General features: G+C 41.6%; 1 protein-coding gene across 9 annotated transcripts in view; it reads left to right on the top strand.

The window, feature by feature from the left end:
- The window catches only part of ELAVL2 (ELAV like RNA binding protein 2), a 163,650-nt gene that overhangs the window by 85,860 nt on the left and 60,348 nt on the right, over positions 1 to 17,442 (top strand). For 7 of the 9 annotated variants that reach the window (XM_070400845.1, XM_070400849.1, XM_070400846.1 and 4 more), the window contains one exon: positions 1,043 to 1,286. In XM_070400845.1, coding sequence (XP_070256946.1) covers positions 1,043 to 1,286 — 244 coding nt within the window. The remainder of the gene's footprint in view (positions 1 to 1,042; positions 1,287 to 17,442) is intronic. The other 2 variants (XM_070400847.1, XM_070400848.1) reach the window with 1 other exon arrangement.

Here is a 17,442-nt window from a genome sequence, read left to right as displayed (position 1 = left end):
CTCAAAGAGCAGAGGATTGATTTTTAGGGAATTAGATCCAAATTTTTTTAGAGTAGCCTGAAAAATTTGAGGCTAGTTCCCCAACTCTGCTGTTGATGCTGCATTTGGAGTTTATAGATGCATTTTCAACAGGCTATGTGCTCAATTGAAAATTCCTTGGGCTGGTCTGTTTGCAAAAGTTGATGTATTTACACTGCTGTTTTAGTGGACTGGATAGTTTTATTTTTTTTTTCAATGTCAGACTTCAGGCACAATATCCATGTTGAATTGTTTGGGGATTTCATTTTGATGCTTCAGATCAGTTGCCTTGTTGGTGATCTTTAGCTGCCAAGGTTGACAAAAATGGCTAGTTAGATTCTACAAGGTACACTATAAGTAAGTACTCATACTTCTTTCCCAAGATATCCTACAAATCCTTTTCATACCCTAGCATATAACATCTGATATTTTCTTATTTCTTACCAACAGAAGGGGGTATAAGATATTGTCAATCAAAACCATTTTCAATATGTAACCAAAACAGTACATGTTGACAAATTTATATTTTTAAAGTACTTTTGCTTCTTCATTTTAAGTTAATGGATGTCTGTCAGTTTTTAGAATATTGAAATTCCTAGGCTAACTGAAAACCTCTTCAAAGTTAGGTAGAACATTTTTTTTGGTTTGTTTTTGGTAGCATGTTAAGCCTTTTATTTTCTAGTTTGTTTTTTTTAGTCAGGGTTCAATTCTGTGCCTTTTGGTGCTAAATTTTCTGAAGTCTGGACACTGCAGGTGAGTAAGGGTATGTGAGTAGACTCAGAAGGTGGTTCTAGAGAATGTTTAAGATTTAAGTTGTGCATATGTGCATGTATGGAATATGTATGTGTAAGTATCACTGTGATCTTAATAGCTTAATATGAAGTAAAAATCAGCATAGGCGTTGCACTTTTGGTTGAAGCTTTATTGTGATTTCAGCGGAATGACTGTGTTTAAATTTTTGGGTGGAATCTTTAATAGTTTGTGAAATATGAATTCTGACATTTCTTATTGTCTCTGTGTTTAGCAGGTAATTGCTGCCATGGAAACACAACTGTCTAATGGGCCAACTTGCAATAACACAGCCAATGGTCCAACCACCATAAACAACAACTGCTCCTCACCAGTGGACTCTGGGAACACGGAGGACAGCAAGACCAACCTAATAGTCAACTACCTTCCTCAGAACATGACACAGGAGGAGCTCAAGAGTCTTTTTGGAAGCATCGGAGAGATAGAGTCTTGTAAGCTTGTAAGAGACAAAATAACAGGTATGCAGTTTTATACATTCACTCATCTTTAAAGGAAGGACCGTGTTCCAAGGTGTGAGAAAATAAGTTTACTACTTGTCCTGCATTTTACACATCCAGTTATTTCCTGTGTGAAACTTACTTTTAAGAATTTTATTTTCCTTTTTTTAAAAGTATAACATTGTTTTATGGGCAGTCTATATTATAACTAGACTTTTATATACTCTGAACTGTATAATAACATCTTTGAAAAATGTGTTGTTTTTTTTTTAAAATATATTTTATTGACTTTTACAGAGAGGAAGTGAGAGGGATAGAGAGTCAGAAACATTGATGAGAGAGAAACATCAATTAGTTGCCTCCTGCACGCCCCCTACTGGGGATGTGCCTGCAACCAAGGTACATGCCCTTGACCGGAATTGAACCTGGAACCCTTCAGTCCGCAGGCCGATGCTCTATCCAGTGAGCCAAACCGGCCAGGGCCTTTGAAAAATGTTTTAAACGTGCATGTGTCTGGGACAGCAAGTATCATGTTAACCTTTGGTTTTTAGTTTCCTGAGCTTACATGACTTAGCATTTCAGCAGTGAGATAATAAGGAAACTAGTGTGTTGGGAGAGGGGAAAAAACCCTCTCTAAATGTCCTTTCCCTTAAGTCGGTATAGTCCTGCGTATAACATATATGAACAGAGTAAGTGGTAATACTCACATTGTCAGTGTCTAAATATTTGCACTGATACCATTTGAGCGTAGCAAGGTCTTACGTTTTGTTCCTTGACCGGGAAAGGATTGCTCCTCTTCTAAAGATAAGAATGAAAGGATGGGTAATTTGGCCTTTAATGGTGGACGCTACATTTTGAATATTAGGTATTTTGAATATTAGGTATCTCCTTGGTCTTTTGTAAGATTTGACTAAGTTTTTAGAATAAGCCAGAATCCAATTCAGAGCATGCTCTTGGATAGAAGGGCTAGTGCTTCCTGCAGGAGTTCTCTTCAAACACTGAGGCTGTATGAAGTTAAGTGTAGACAGACTCTGTAGGTGTTGGTAAATGTGCATAATGATGTGTGTCAAATTGGTTTACCTGGCTTATAACAAAAATAAAACTAAATATTCCAAGTGAGTAAAAGATACTTAAAGACAGCGTGACAAGTCAGACCTGGAGCCTGAACGTTAGTCAGTTACCTTGGTCATGTCAATTCTTGACTTCAGGTTTCCCCTGGTAAAGTGAGGTAGAGGGCAGAGGACAAACCACACTCGGTAATTTCTGAGGTCAGTTGTGACTTGTCCTGAAATGGCTTTAACTGTTCTTCTATCAAGATAGCAGGGCTTGCCCAGCTGGTGTGGGTGGTTTCGATTCCCAGTTCGCTGTACATGCCCAGGTTACGGGCTCGATCCCCAGTGCGGGAGTGTGCAGGAGGCAGCCGATCGATGATTCTCTCTCATCACTGATGTTTCTATCTCTCTCTCCCCCTCTCCCTTTCTCTCTGAAATCAATAAAAATATCTTTTAAAAAAAGATAGGGCTTATTCTAAGATAAGTGAGTTCTTAGAGCTATCACCTGGGGTGGGGGGTGTCCCTCAGTCCGGCCTGTGCCCTCTCGTAATCCGTGACCCCTCAGGTAGGGTCCCTAGACCTGGCCGGCGATCAGGGCCTATCGGGCTTTCCTTCCCCTGGCTGTGGCCCTGCCCCTGCCCCTGCTTGCCATTTGTGCAGTGCTGCTGCCCGCCCCCCCCCCCCCCCAAACGCCGCTGCCGCCACCTGTTACCTCCCTCTGCAGGCAACAGGCGTAGGGTATGATCACTGGCCGGCCCCTGCACACCTGCCTCTGCGGGGTGATCATGGGGCGATGGCGGAGGCCCCCAGACCAATCGCATCGCACCCATCTTCACTGGCCTGGTGCCAGTGGGTGTCATAGCGTGGTCATCCAGAAGGCTTTCCGGACGGTTGGTCGGTTGGTCGTTCTGCTGTTTGGTTGTTCAGTCGATTTGCATATTTCGCTTTTATTATTATAGATGTGTCTGTTATGATAACTATTATTTTATTATTTTTAGCAAAACGGTATTTTTTATATATGAATTTTGCAACCTCTTTGACATAAATGGCTGTGTGGTAAATGGTATGAAAGCTGTGTTAATAAATATGTGTTTTCTGGTTTGACGGCTTAGTAACGATCTCTACCATTTAAAAAACTTGATGCTTGAGTGAATACTGGCAAACTACATTAATACTTGTCCATTTCTTTCACCCTACCCCCCACCCCCACCCCCACCACTGCTCTTGTCTTTTCACTGAAATTGAGAAATTCTGCTCTCTCACAGTTTCCTATTGAAGATCCACACTGCAGATCATTAACACATTAAAACTGTTAAAACCCTGCTGTAAAGAGAAACTGGTGTGACTTACAGTTCCCAGCCTTTTTTGACCACAGAACTCATTCTGTGCCCCCCCCTCCCGCCCCCACCACACACACTATATTTCCATTGGACATGTTGCTATAAAAGCTTTCGAAGTCATTTGTTAACTGGTCACCAGACAATTCTTCCGTGAACTTTTCACATCAATAAAATATGAGCATGTTTCATAAGATGAAAATCCATGAAAATGAACTGTAAGTTAAAAAAAGTTGGGTAGCAAATCTACATACAAAGGACCTCTTCTTCTAGTAATCCTGTTTTGATTTGGCCCATTGACATCTTATCCTTTGGATGGGTTAAAAATCATGTTCAGAATGGTCTGACTTACTTAGTTTCGAGCATAAATTACCTTAGTTTTTTTTAAATTTTGATTTTCTGTAAATTATTTGTATTGAACAAAATAGTCTACTAAACGATAGATTTCTAAAACCGGGTTTTAATGGTTGCACTTTGCAAAGCGGGCATATCTTCCTGAGAAGCTGCTATTACCATTCCTCTAGAAGTGTGTGAATGAATTGGTGGGGATTTGGACCCTGCCCTGTGGTGTTTGGCATTAGCCAGTTGGTGCAGTCTCTCAGTTCACATGTTTAGGGTCAGGTCAGAATGCCTTGGTCCCTCTCTAATTATCCAATTTACCCTTCTCCCTGGGGAGCTGTTGGGCCAGCTCTTGGTATTCTGATTTTGTAGGGGGTGAGCATTAATTGTCTTTATTGTCAGGAAACTCTGGGATAACTCTTTGGAAAGAAAATTTAAATCCCTCCTTTTCACTTTTCTTAAATCTTTCCTTAAAGAATGCTGAATTAGGAAACAACCTCAGGTGTAAAAATAACTACTTAGCAAAGTGTAGGCCTCTTTCCTGAGTCCTAAAAGAAAGTATGTAATTTTCAAATTGTGTTGGTGTTAGCAAATTAATGTCACTATTTTGATAGAACGAGGATTAGGGAAATACATTAAGACACGTCTTCAGTAGCAAATACAACAGTCTTCTCTGTAGCCTACATTCTATTCATTATGCTGTTCCCCAGGCCCTCTCTTTGGGCTCGTCCCCAGCCTTACGCTCCCTTCTGTTTCCCATCTATAGGCATTCATCCCGAGAAGCTGCTGCCGCTTGCGCAGCTTAGCTGATGTGGGTTCATCCCTTTGAGTTGTTAAATGCACTTCAGAGTCCTTGACACCTGCTGATGCTGCATTCTAGAGGAGTGAAATGGATTTCATGATGCAAGGAATGAATAATAGACTTAGAGTCAGAAAAGCCCTTGAGGTGACCGCAGCCAACTCTCTCACTTGACAGGTGATAAAAGGCCCGGGCTTGTTGAAATGACTAGTCCAAGGCCACCTGGCAATGAAGTGGTAGAGCAGGAACCAGAATTCTGGTTTTCTTGTTTTTTTTTTTCCTGGAATGTTTACTCCTTGCCTCTTTGGAGGCCAGAGCTCCATTGAATAATGAAGTGCAGGAGCAACTGATGCATGTATAGTGAGACACAGAACTTGTACAGGAGGGGAACACCTTGTGGGGAGTGTGGCTCCCTTGGAAGGCCTATGGGAGATTTTTGAGTCGAGGACTGAGGGATCCATAAAATGAAGATCGCCCTTGCCTCTCTAGAAACTTTATAATCTATTAGAGGCCCGGTGTATGAATTCGTGCACGGGTGGGGTTCCTTGGGGTGGCCTGCGGGGATTGGGCCCCAGCTTGCACACCTAGGCTCGCAGCCCCAGCTCACGCTCCTAGCCTCACAGCCCTGCAGCCCCACCGCCCCGCCTGGCACCCTGCCTTGGCCTGGCGCTGCCCCCTCACCTGCTCTACCATCCCGCCTGTGGGGTGATGGATTGGGGCCGGGTCCCCTGTCTGGCTCCCTTAGCACCTGGGAGCCAGACAGTCCCTCCCTCCCCCCTGCCCCCGTTGCCGCTGCTGGTCGCTGTGTGCTTTGGCCTGGTGCCGCCTGCTCACTATCCTGTCATGGTCCTGTTCTCATCGGGGACCAGCAGGGCTAGCAGCGCTTCAGCTGCTGCCCCACTGCCAGGTTGTGTCGCCGACGCCCACCCCCTGGTGGTCAGCTCACATCATAGCGAGCGGTCGAACTCCCGAGGGGACAATTGCCATGTTAGGCTTTTATTATATAGGATGGTTGTAAATTTGGATATTTTAGTCCAGTTGTTCCAAATCTGGCTGCATGCTGATCTTTAAAAATAAAGATTTCAGAGGCTTTGGGAATCTTGTCAGAAAGCTCCCCAAGTGATTATGATGGGCAAGCAAGCCCTTTGGGGACTCAGTCTTTTGACAAATGGTCTGTGGGTTATACCTGTATTAGAATCAGTGGGATGGCTGCCAAAAATTCATGTACCTGAGCCTTACCCCAACCTACTGAATCAGAATCTCTGTAGGTAGAGCGTAGAATATTCCAGTTACCTGGGAGTTATCCACTTTTTTCCCTAACCATTTTGCGGAGAGATACAACCATAGACTGACTTCCAGATTTACCTGAATTCTGCCTGGTGGTGGGAGAGAGGTGTTATAACTGCAATGCCTCATTCTGTGGCAAACTAAGTTTCAGGTGCTGCTCCTCCGCAACAGTGGTCGCCGATGAGTTAATTCCTGGGGTTCAGGACTAGAGATCTGAGTTTAAAAGTCATGAGTCTGTGTCTTTATTGAACCTCATACCTGTCCCTGAAAGTGTTTGTTTGTGTATGTGTACTTGTGTGTGTAAGTGAGTAATTAGTTTTCAAAACTCCAGGATAGCTTATTCTGTTGTTACTTTTCCTTTCTTCTAAAAGAAGAGGTAGAGAAATAGGGTCCGTTGAAGACCTCAGGGAATGAGTGTTGCTCTTTCTTTTCAATCTTGGTGTGATGGCTTTACTCTTAGTCTAGGAATTGCTTGAGGTGGGTCCTCTGCTCACACCAAAGGAAAAAACAAAGACCAAATCAACCAACCAACTACAAAGTACAAGAGGCCTGAGGAGGCTCCTTGCCAAGGTGGATTATGTCTGAACTGGCAGTACCATGGATGGTAACACAGGCCTCCCTTTTTTCCCCTTAGAAATTTTTTTTTTTAAATATACGAAGGTTCTCAGCTAGGGTTAAGTTATGTCTGTATTGCTTCTTGACAACTGTAAAGTTACTTTTGATCCTGGTTTATTTTATCAGAATAATGTGATTTTAAACTTCATTTTAGTGGCATGGTATCCTCCCTATCCCTTTTTAACATATAATCATAGCTCCTTGGGATTGAAACAGATAAGTGGTATTTTATCAGTCTAATACATAACTTCAAAGTCAATAGCATTTGTTTGCTGTGATGCAGTCAGTCAATCATACTGAGCATGAGGCTGTTTTGATGAACATCAATTTGTAAAGGTGGTTGTGTGTGTCAGTTACAGTCTTAACGTCAACTGTTAAACATCCGTAGATGGTATCAAGAGGTCAAGAATCTTGATTCTTGAAGAACAGTAGGTGAAAAAAGGTAGGGTGAGTGGGTGGGGGTTTGGTGGCCTAATACACATCTCACTTTGCAGAATTGGGGTGCTATTTAGTTAGAAATTTGCCAGAAAGGGTGGTGTGTGGCCAGGTCTTCAGGAATTAAGATAACTTGGCTCCATGGATAAATGCTTTGAGGGCCCTGGTGTGTTAACTGTGGGATGAGTACTTTTGAGTATGGCTGTCTTTAGAGTTCAGTGACTACATTTGTAAATAATGAAATTTGTATTTTTTAAAACCTAATTATTTTTACATTATACCTTTGTCTTTTTCAAAGGTAATTACTAATCAGTCGGTTTAAAAAATTTGATGTTATCACTATAGAAACATTTCATAAACTTTAAAAATTGTTTCTTCTAGATTCATTATTCCTACTCAAACCTTGAACTGGGGTGTTTCAGAGAACAATTTTCAGTGTCAGTGTTGATTAACTTAGACAAAAAAATTTCAGGACAATGAAATTTGAAATTTATAAAATTTAAGAAAGCAAATACAGTTTTTTTTACCATTGTTAAGGCTGAAAAACTCTTTTTCTACCCTCTTGGTTCACAGGCCCCCAGTCACTGAACCTAACAAGACAGATAATACAATGTTATATGTCGGTTTTATCTCAGTAAAACTAAGGGGAATAGTTTAAAAGGAGAAGAGGCACATATTTTCATTAATATTTTAAGTGTACTGGAGTTCACAGGAAATAATTGAAACTCAAGGAACGGGGCTTATATTCCATTTTTATGAAGGAGAGAGGGTTTGGGCTCCAAAGCTCAGTAAATTGTGGGGAAGTGACCAGGACATACATATATGGTGGAAAGTAATGGAGGATAGCAGGCTATTTTAGCAAGGATTGTGTATGGGTCTTGGTGTCGGCTCTCCACCTTTGGTGGTGAGAGTTGCTCTCTCTCTTCCTGGCAGAGGAAAGAGGATTCCTTTATTCACTGGAAATTTATGACCTGCTTTTAGGTGGAAAGGGAGGGGGCAGAGCACCTTTCCTGTATCTGTTGCCTCTTAATTGACTTCAGCTCAAAATAATCCTCATGCCAGCGTGGCCTATTTGGGGTGGTACATTCTGGAGCCCTTCACCATGAAATAAATTGTCTCTCAGTAAGCAAAACTACACAGAAAAGTTTCTTCTTTGCATATTCTGTGGTAATGAAACCTTAAATGGCTAGTTGCTGGGAAGAAAAACCATCTATTGTGAGGGTGTAGAAATGCTTGAAACAACCATTCCTGGTTAATTTGTAAATCATTTGGATTTTTTGTTTCTCTGGTTTCTTGATGTTGATACCTGTGTTACTTTAAATTTTATTCTACCGGAAGGAAGTGAAATAAGGATCACAACTCCCAAGAACTAATTACCCATATGCCAACAGCTTTTTAAGAATATTTGCTGGGAAATAAGAGGTTGAGCCTATTGGGTGTAAATGAGGTTTAAGAGTTTGGATTCTGTGCATTCTTGGCCTTGTCACTAGGATTTTTAGAATGACTGGTACCTGTCCTGCCAGTTGACTAGGAACAACTGTTGAGTGCCTTTGACTTTCTTTATTAGTTTGACATGAAACGCAAACGTTGGTAATGTATAATACATAGAAAATAAAATACAGTTGAAGTTCTTCTGTAAAGATTTCCCCCTTAGTATTTAGCAAGGCAGGACTGCTTGTGTGCTATTTGCTATTCCAGACCTTCCACACTGTTTTTTCTAGTTCTTGTATACCTTTGTATTGGGAGATTGCTGGTACTATATAGAAACCATGTTCAATTTATTAGTTATTGGCTGTCTTGGTAAAGGTGGAAAAATGTGGATGAGAAAAAGATCATGAATTAATGGGAGAAGATAAAGAGCAACTAAATTCTGGTAGAGGATTTCTTCTTCCTTTTGTAATCTGTAGAATGTTGAAATCCTGTTTCTCCTCAAGTATGAAACTGGCTTAATCCCTCCTGCTTGCCTCTCCCCCGCCCCCCCCCCCCCCAACCTCCCCAATTAAACCTGCTTTTCTTTGGATGATTTTTATTTTCTATTACTCCCTTATCTACTTATTACACTACCTGAGCACACCAGCCTTAGTTTTGTAACTTTCTAAATTATGACTAGAGCAAAGCATTTCTATTTTGCACCTATTGGAACATTTCCTTTTAAATATTTCCTGAACAAAATACTATCAGAATTCGCCATTTCTTTTGCACATGTTCTAAGTTAATTGCCTTTCAGTGGAGTACACTGCTGCTACTGAATTTTGAGAGCAGTGGAAAGTGTGCCTTTCCAGCTAAAAAGGTCAACTTAAAAAAATTTTTTTTTTTGGCATTTGAGTTGTGTCATTTGATTTGTCAGGCCTTTGTGGTGGCTCATTTAGCATGTTTTCGGTTTAGCTTCTTAAAGTTTTAGATTGTCAGTGTTTTGACACCATTGGATGTCTCTTCTATTGGTAATGGTATCTGTCATCAGATATTTTTTGAGGATCTCTCAGCTCAGCTGTAAAGCCGTATTGGTAGCTCTTCCAAGTTTCGGTGCATATACAGATCCTCAGTGAAAACTACCTTTTTGTGTTCTAACTATTCAGTAATCTCTCCCATCAACGTCATCGTTAGCTAATGGAGGGTGATCACTCTACATTGTTCGAAATTATAACAAAAATTCTCACTCTGTTTGCCTCCTTTAAGGAAAAAAAAAATGCATGATGGCAGTGTTTAATTTTTAAACTGTTTATAAGCATTCTTTTACATCTTCCCATGTGCAATGGACCCGAATGCAGTGGTAATAGGATTTTCCAAGCCCCTATATTATTTGCTTAGCTTGGAATCAAGTTCTCAGGATTAACATTGAAACAAAACACCTGCTACCTTCTCTCCTGCTAGGGGGGTGGCCTAAAATTGCACTAATTTCAGAGGTTTTAGCCTAGAAAGAACATGTTACACTTGGGTTCAAATCCTAGCCTAGCTACTTACTTGTAACATAGCCTATTATGAGTTATTTGACTCTGAGCTTGAGTTTCTTTCCTGAAGTGCCTGGTACACAGTGGTACTCTCTCTCTGCTATTCCCTTCTTACCAGTTAACAATCAGCTACTTGACAATTGCAGACTATTTTCCTTGGGTAAACTGATATTTTTCCCCAGTCCTCATCTGAGGATATGCTTATTGATTTGAGAGAGGGAGAGAGAAACATTGATTGGTTGCCTCCTGTACATGTGCCGACAGGGGCTCGAACCTACAACCTAAGTATGTGCCCTGACTGGGAATTAAACATGCAACTTTTTGGTGTATGGACCGGTGCTCTAACCATCTGAGCCACCCGGCCAGCGTGGGAGAACTGATTTTTGATAAAATCTTCAAGTACTGGGTGTCCCAAAAAATGTATACATATGCTTTAATAGCTGATGGCTCAATTTTGAAAATGAAATGTATTTTAATAAACACAGCCTTTGTAATGATTCGCAGTGTGTGTCTATACTTTTTTGGGGAACACTCTATAGATCTATTATCTTAGCATTCTTACAGTTTCTCATAAAATGGGAAGAATGCAAAGTTAATTTTCTGTCCTTTGCTTTCTAGGTGATTAGACCAATGCAATTGGTTTTCTAGGGGCGATTGCAAAGTGGGAATAGGAAGTAAGTACCAGTCAGGATCTGGGAGCCCAGAGGATGATTAATGGTATTACACTAACCCCTGTGAATTAGAGCTCTGGAGTGTGGAGATATTGCTCTGTGTGGTGTTGTGCGAATGTTATTCAGAATGAACGAGCTTGACTTAAAATATGAAGGTACTCTCAGCCCAGCTTCCCCATTGGACTGTCATTGTCCAGGAAGGTCAGCAAGTTGTTAAATTGAGCCATGAGGTATTGGTTGGATAAAAACTAACTGGAGGGCTTGCTTTCACTTTTATGGTATCTTTTCCCTTAAGATTAATACCCCTTTAATATAAATTGTAAATCCTATTACTAGATATTCTGAGTTCATAAAATAAGATGTTCAACTAGGGGAATGCAGGGGCCTGCATATTTGGTTGTTGAGAAGCCCAATATTCCTGTTGTGTTCGCAGATCAGAGCACGTAGAAAAAAGATTGCTGTCCCTTTGTTTTCTTTCTGTTGAAATATTCATTGAAAACATTTAAAGCCTTGCTTTCTTTAGTCATCACAGACTTTACAGATTTCAGTTTGTGGAAGGGGGCTGGTGATTTCCATGAGGCCATGGTTAACTTAGCAGATGCAGTTTTACATCTTGTTTTCCCTTTTTTTTTTTTTTTTGTTAAATCCTTATGCATATTGTGAATTAGAGTTTATTTTTAGCTCTTAATGAGTTCTTTTCTCATCATTGTACTTTTTGTTGGAACGCTGTTTTCTGCATGATGCTTTGATTTTGAAGGGGGAGTGTATATGGCTTGCAAGTCCTGTAACCCCACCCTCTCCAGCTCAACTAAAATTTGCATTTTTGCATTTGAGGTGATAGATCTGGTTACTTATTACCTTGTAGAGTAGATGTGTAAATGCCCTGACTCTTCACAACCTGTCTGACTTTCAGGCTTTATCCTGAGAAAGTCCAATTCTCCTTTTAGTTTAATTTTTTTTTTACATATTGTTATTGATTTCAAAGAGGAAGGGAAAGGAAGAGAAAGATAGAAACATCAATGATAAGAGAGAATCATTGATAGGCTTCCTCCTGGGGATCAAGCCCCCAACCTGGGCATGTGCCCTGACCAGGAAGCAAACCATGACCTCCTGGTTCATAGGTTGATGCTCAACCACTGAGCCATATCAGCTGGGCTCAAATTCTCATTTTAAAGTGAGGTTTGAAGGAGTTACAGATGCATGTAAACAAGTAAACCAGAGTCATTTCATTGGATTCAAGGTCACTGGAGCCTGAGCGAACAACTTTCTTTCCTCATATTTTGATTCTTTAAATTCAGTCTTAAGGAGTCACTGGGTCAGTAACACCAAGGCAGTGTTTTCTGAATCCTTTTGCATCTCTGGTTGTCGTCCTGAGAGCTTTGAGATAAATTACAGTTTTCTCTTATTATCTAGCTCTAGAATTCTGTGACTTTACTCTTTTGTGACCATAACTGCTAAGTTAGCTCTTATTAAATATAGTGTCAAAGGATTTGATGATGTAAGGTGCAAACAGCACATTACCTTCTCAGGCAGAATAGTTTAGGATCTAACATTTTAACCTCAAGATATTAAAGTTTTTTTAAGACCCTTATATTCTGAGTATTTCTGGGCCTTTATTTCAGGGGTAAGTACCATCATTCCTGTTATAATAGGATTACAATACAGAATTGGCAATAATGCTTTGTGACTGTGTTTTTATCAATGCATTTATTATTGTAAGCGTTGAAAATTAGAAGCCTTTGCAAAAAGGCACAATATCATACCATTGGATGTATTATATCCCCAAATGCCATATTCTAGAACATTAAAAATAAGACCTAATATGCTATATAGAAGTGTAGTGTGGAATCTTTGGGGCTTTGCTTTCTTGCTCTTATTTGACACTAGTGGCCCGGTGAACGAAATTTGTGCACTGAGGGGCAGGGGGTGTCCCCCAGCCTGGCCTGTGCCCTCTCACAGTGCAGGAGCCCCTCGATCGATTGCCCCAAAGAGGTAGGCCAGAGCTGGGGGTCCTGCCCCCGCGGTGACCCCAGCAGAAGCCACGTGGAACAGCTGCCAGGACCTGCCCCTGCGACCCCACGCGGTGCACCCAGCGTCAAGCCCTGCCCACCCTGGTGATGGATCGTGAGGGTGTGAGCGCGTGATGACCACCTAGGCCAGTGATGGCAAACCTTTTGAGCTCAGTGTGTCAGCATTTTGAAAAATCCTAACTTGATTCTGGTGCTGTGTCACATATAGAAATTTTTTGATATTTGCAACCATAGTAAAACAAAGACTTATATTTATTTTATATATTTAAATGCCATTTAACAAAGAAAAATCAAGCAAAAAAAATGAGTTCACGTGTCACCTCTGACACGCGTGTCATAGGTTCGCCATCACTGACCTAGGCTTTTATTAGTGCTATAGATTTTAGTTCTCTTGAGTGTTTATGGAAAGCAACACATGTGGGCATAGGCATTAGTGTAGAGAGGGCACCTGCTATTCTTTACTGGCTTCTAGAGCAGGATGGTGGACTTTTTTATATATATATTTTATTGATTTTATATATATATTTTATTGATTTTTTTACAGAGAGGAAGGGAGAGGGATAGAGAGCCAGAAACATCAATGAGAGAGAAACATTGATCAGCTGCCTCCTGCACGCCGCCCACTGGGGATGTGCCCGCACCAGAAATCAAACCCGGGACCCTTGAGTCCGCAGGCCGACGCTCTATCCACTGAGCCAAACCGGTTCTGGCAGGATGGTGGACTTTTTAAGAGTCCCTGCCCCCTTTGTTTTAGGGGTGAGATTATTGCAAGTGGACCTATGCTAGGTTAGTGTATACAGCTCATAGGTCATTTTGGGTAGGTAAAAGGGGGCACCAAAGAGGGAGGAATGAAACAGCCTCTTTTCAAGACCCAATTCTGCCACATGTGCAGACATTTAGCAAGGAAGCCCAAGTGATTGACAGACTGCTTTGCTTGAGGAAGTCCCAGTTCTCTGTTCTTGTGAAGGTGCTTGGACAGCACCTACCGGAATTGTTCACTTTGAGCTGATACCGTGCCAGAGGCAGAGGATCTGTGCCCTGTTAGCATCATGCAAAAAAGAAACCCTTCTACTAGTAAACAGAGGCTGGACCCAGGACCATTTCACATGTAGGGGTTCTATCCATAAGGATATACGTGTCCTGTTGGTACAGTAGTGGCTAGTGTCTCTAATTCAGCCCATCTACATACTCTTGAATACCTTTAATTTTACCAAGGAGACCCCATTTCTAACTCTCATTACACTTATTAACAAGTAACTAGGTTAAGAAACAAAAGCCCATTATGTGAATGAGCAGAGAATTGGTTGTTGATTTAGCTATAGAGAGTAGATAGGCCTGTAGTAGTCACCTTTGTATTCTGCTACTTAATGACTCCTGGACTGCATTCATGATAGTGTGTTAGATGACCAGCCCTAGAATTAAGGCTGAAACTCCCAGTGTACAGGTCACGTTACACTGATTCATACCAAATTAAAAAAAAATAACTTTAGTGTGATAAAATATACATAAAATTGATCATTTTAAGTGTGCAGCTAACTGACAGTGTTTTGCAACCATCGCCACTCTCCTTTTCTAGAACTGTTTCTTCATCCCAAACAGAAACTCTGTGCCCAATAAATAGTAACTCCCCACCCTCAGCCCCTGGAAACCACCGTTCAATTTTCTGTCTCCGTGAATTTGCCTGTTCTAGGTACCTCATGTAAATAAAAAGTCAAAGCACCCACTATGTGTCATACCAAAGCATTTAAAAAGTAAATGATAGCGATTGTTTCAGGACATGCTAGGTTTCTTTCTTGGGCTGTAAGCCAACCCCGCTCCCCTGAAATAGCTTATTTATCTTCAAACTTAGTTCTTGCCACTTTCCCCACAGAAGGAATATCCAGTTGTGAAACCGTGAATTTGTGTAGCCTCCACCACATTGCTGACTGCATGCCCCTTGGCAGTTGCTCAGCCTGGTTCAACCTTGTTTTCTTCTTCCTGGAAGTTGCCTCCAATCTCCATCACTCAGCGAGATGGCAGGCCACCTGGAGGAAGACGCAGTGGCATATGGTAGATGCAGGAAGGAGAACCAAGCAGACTTGCTCCCCAGTAGTCTGTGCCTTCATGCTTTCCTGCTTTCTCTTCTCCCAGAGTTATAGCAGCCGGGGAAGAACATCTGAGGGGGGTCCTGGGACACAGAGCATCAGCTCTGATTTCTTTGTCTACCTCATGTCCTTGTCTTCTGTTGGGAACCCGATGGAAATCTTGGCAGAAAACCATTCCTCAGTAGAAGGTGCCAAAGAGGGAGAAGTAGAAATTCTCTTCAATAGTTTTAGCTTTTCCTTTCATTTTCCCCTCCCCAGACCTCCCCCCCCCCCCAACACACACACACACACACACACACACACACACACACACCCAACTAACCAAACAAACCAACCAAGCCTTACACAGCAGAGGCATTCCTTTTCTTAGCCCATAGGACCAGCCACTGTAGTGGAGGAAGCCTTCAGCATTTTCCCGAAGCAATGTTGGGAGACAGCTGCTGATGTGGGTTGAATTTAGAGGTAGGTGGCCTGTGGCCTATTTCTGCCTTTACATTATTTCAGATTCCGCATTACTGAGTAGAGCAGTCTTCCTTTAAAATTTTAGGTCTCATAGCTTGGCCTCCTGCCTTCTCTGTTGGCATCAGCCAAATGCCTGCTGGCTGCAGGAACATCATTTCACACTTAGTGACTGTATTTATTTTCAAACGTTGGCTATTGACAACTGAAGAGCAATTCCATGAATTGAGACTTAGCAGAAAGCCTCCCCCAGGTTGTGTGAGTTTAACATAATAAACTTCTTATGGTTTAAGGCAGTGGTTCTCAACCTTCCTAATGCCGCGACCCTTGAATACAGTTCCTCATGTTGTGGTGACCCCCAATTTCATTGTTACTAATTGAACATAATTAAAGCATAGTGATTAATCACAAAAACAATATGTAATTATATATGTGTTTTCCGATGGTCGTTGGACCCCCAAATGGGTCGCGACCCACAGGTTGAGAACCGCTGGTTTAAGGTCTTAATTCAGACTTCATCTAGACTTTTCTTCTCTCCATTTCCTGATTAGCGGGGAGCTTCCCAAGGCCTCTTACCGGGATAAGGGAGATCTGCCCCGGGGGCTGTGAGGTCTTGCCTGGGAACAGTGGCGAAGGTGACCAAGCTCAGCCCTTAGTTTGGCAGGCTTGTCTAAGAATCGTGGGCATGCTAAAGAATGTCAGCCAGTGTTGGGCACTTGGTTTCAAGGTAGGTTCTATCTGTTGAAGAGATCCCGAGTTATGAAACACTGATAGTGTAACTTCTTATGGTGGCACTTTATTGTTGAGGTGAAATAGAGGTTGGAAGGACCTCCCTGGCCACACTTGGGAAGGAGATGCAGAATGTGCTAAACAGGCAACTTTATTTTTGAGCAAAATTTAGAAGCAGTGTTTCATATATGCATGGATGATCTGGTCTGTGAATGATTTGTTGATTATTCTATTTGATGGTTCATCCTTGATGCCGTCTTTTATTTAAACAGAAGTGGGAGGGGCATTTTTTATTTTTTTCCTTTGGAGAAATTTGTAAGGCCCTGTATGCATCTAAGGGAAAATTGTCTCCCTCTTTAATTAGGACTATTCCATATTGGGGATTCTCTTTCCTAGTAGATGGCTTGTGGGAGGATAATTCCAGAAGCCAATGAGGAAGGTTCGCTCTGTCCCTGCCTTAGTGTAGGCATGGGGCCAGTATGGGACCCAAGTTAAGTCAATTAGGTATTTTCTGCCAGGACCTGGACTCTTAAGGAGGTGATGGAGGGATGAGATAGTGACGGTGACCCATCTCATCAGAGTCTGTCTGTTCTGGTTCTGAGATGGTGGTGGTTCTTTGTACTTCCTAGCTCTCTGGAGTCAGGTGGTTCCCAGCCCCAATTAATTCTGAAAACCTCTGTGCCTCTCCCATAATCCCCTTCAGCTAGTTAGCTAAAGTCAATTTGTATTCTAATTTAGAAGTCCACAGAAACAATTTATGTGTTATTTATATTTTTATCTCTTTATGTCAGATTTCACTTTTCAACACATCCAAAAGTAAGCGTATTGATATTTTGGTTGATATTTTTTGAGCCATTAGAGGGTAACTTTTATAATTGCTTAGAAGTCCCTGCTTTGAACTCGCCACCTTGCCATACAGGCTTGTCAAGGAAAGTGGGGGTTTCAGGCATCATCTTCTGGATGCCTTTGAAAGTCAGCAGTGGAGCCGCCCACATCTTGTTTAAAACAGAGTTTTCCATTAGGAAGTTCTTTGAATCCAAGTGGGAGACTGAGTCCTTTTCTGGTTCAGGTCATAAGACATGCCCAGTTAGTTGAATACCTGTCACACCTGCATCATCCTGACCTGAACTTTTAGTCTTTACCTTGTACACTCAACTAGGTTCTCTAAAGCATCTATGATGTGGAAGAACTTGGATTGCTTTCTAGAGTCAGCTATTCAGATATATTGCTGAATAGGGACAAAAGGCATAGTTTTTATTATGTCTGAAATAGCTTTTACCTCTGCTGACGGAGTTTGAGGGCTGTTGTTTACTGTCTTTCACTTCTAACAAAATAGTCACCCCTTTTGTAGAGTATCCTTCATTGCCAGATCCCTCCAAAGTTGGCATCCTG

This window comes from Myotis yumanensis, unplaced genomic scaffold (genome assembly GCF_028538775.1).
Source record: "Myotis yumanensis isolate MYYU_CA2020_CCGP unplaced genomic scaffold, mMyoYum1.0.hap1 SCAF_21, whole genome shotgun sequence".
In the NCBI taxonomy this organism is placed as follows: Eukaryota; Metazoa; Chordata; class Mammalia; order Chiroptera; family Vespertilionidae; genus Myotis; species Myotis yumanensis.
The sequence above is the reverse complement of the archived record's forward strand: the minus strand, read 5'-3'. Positions and strand labels throughout refer to the sequence as shown.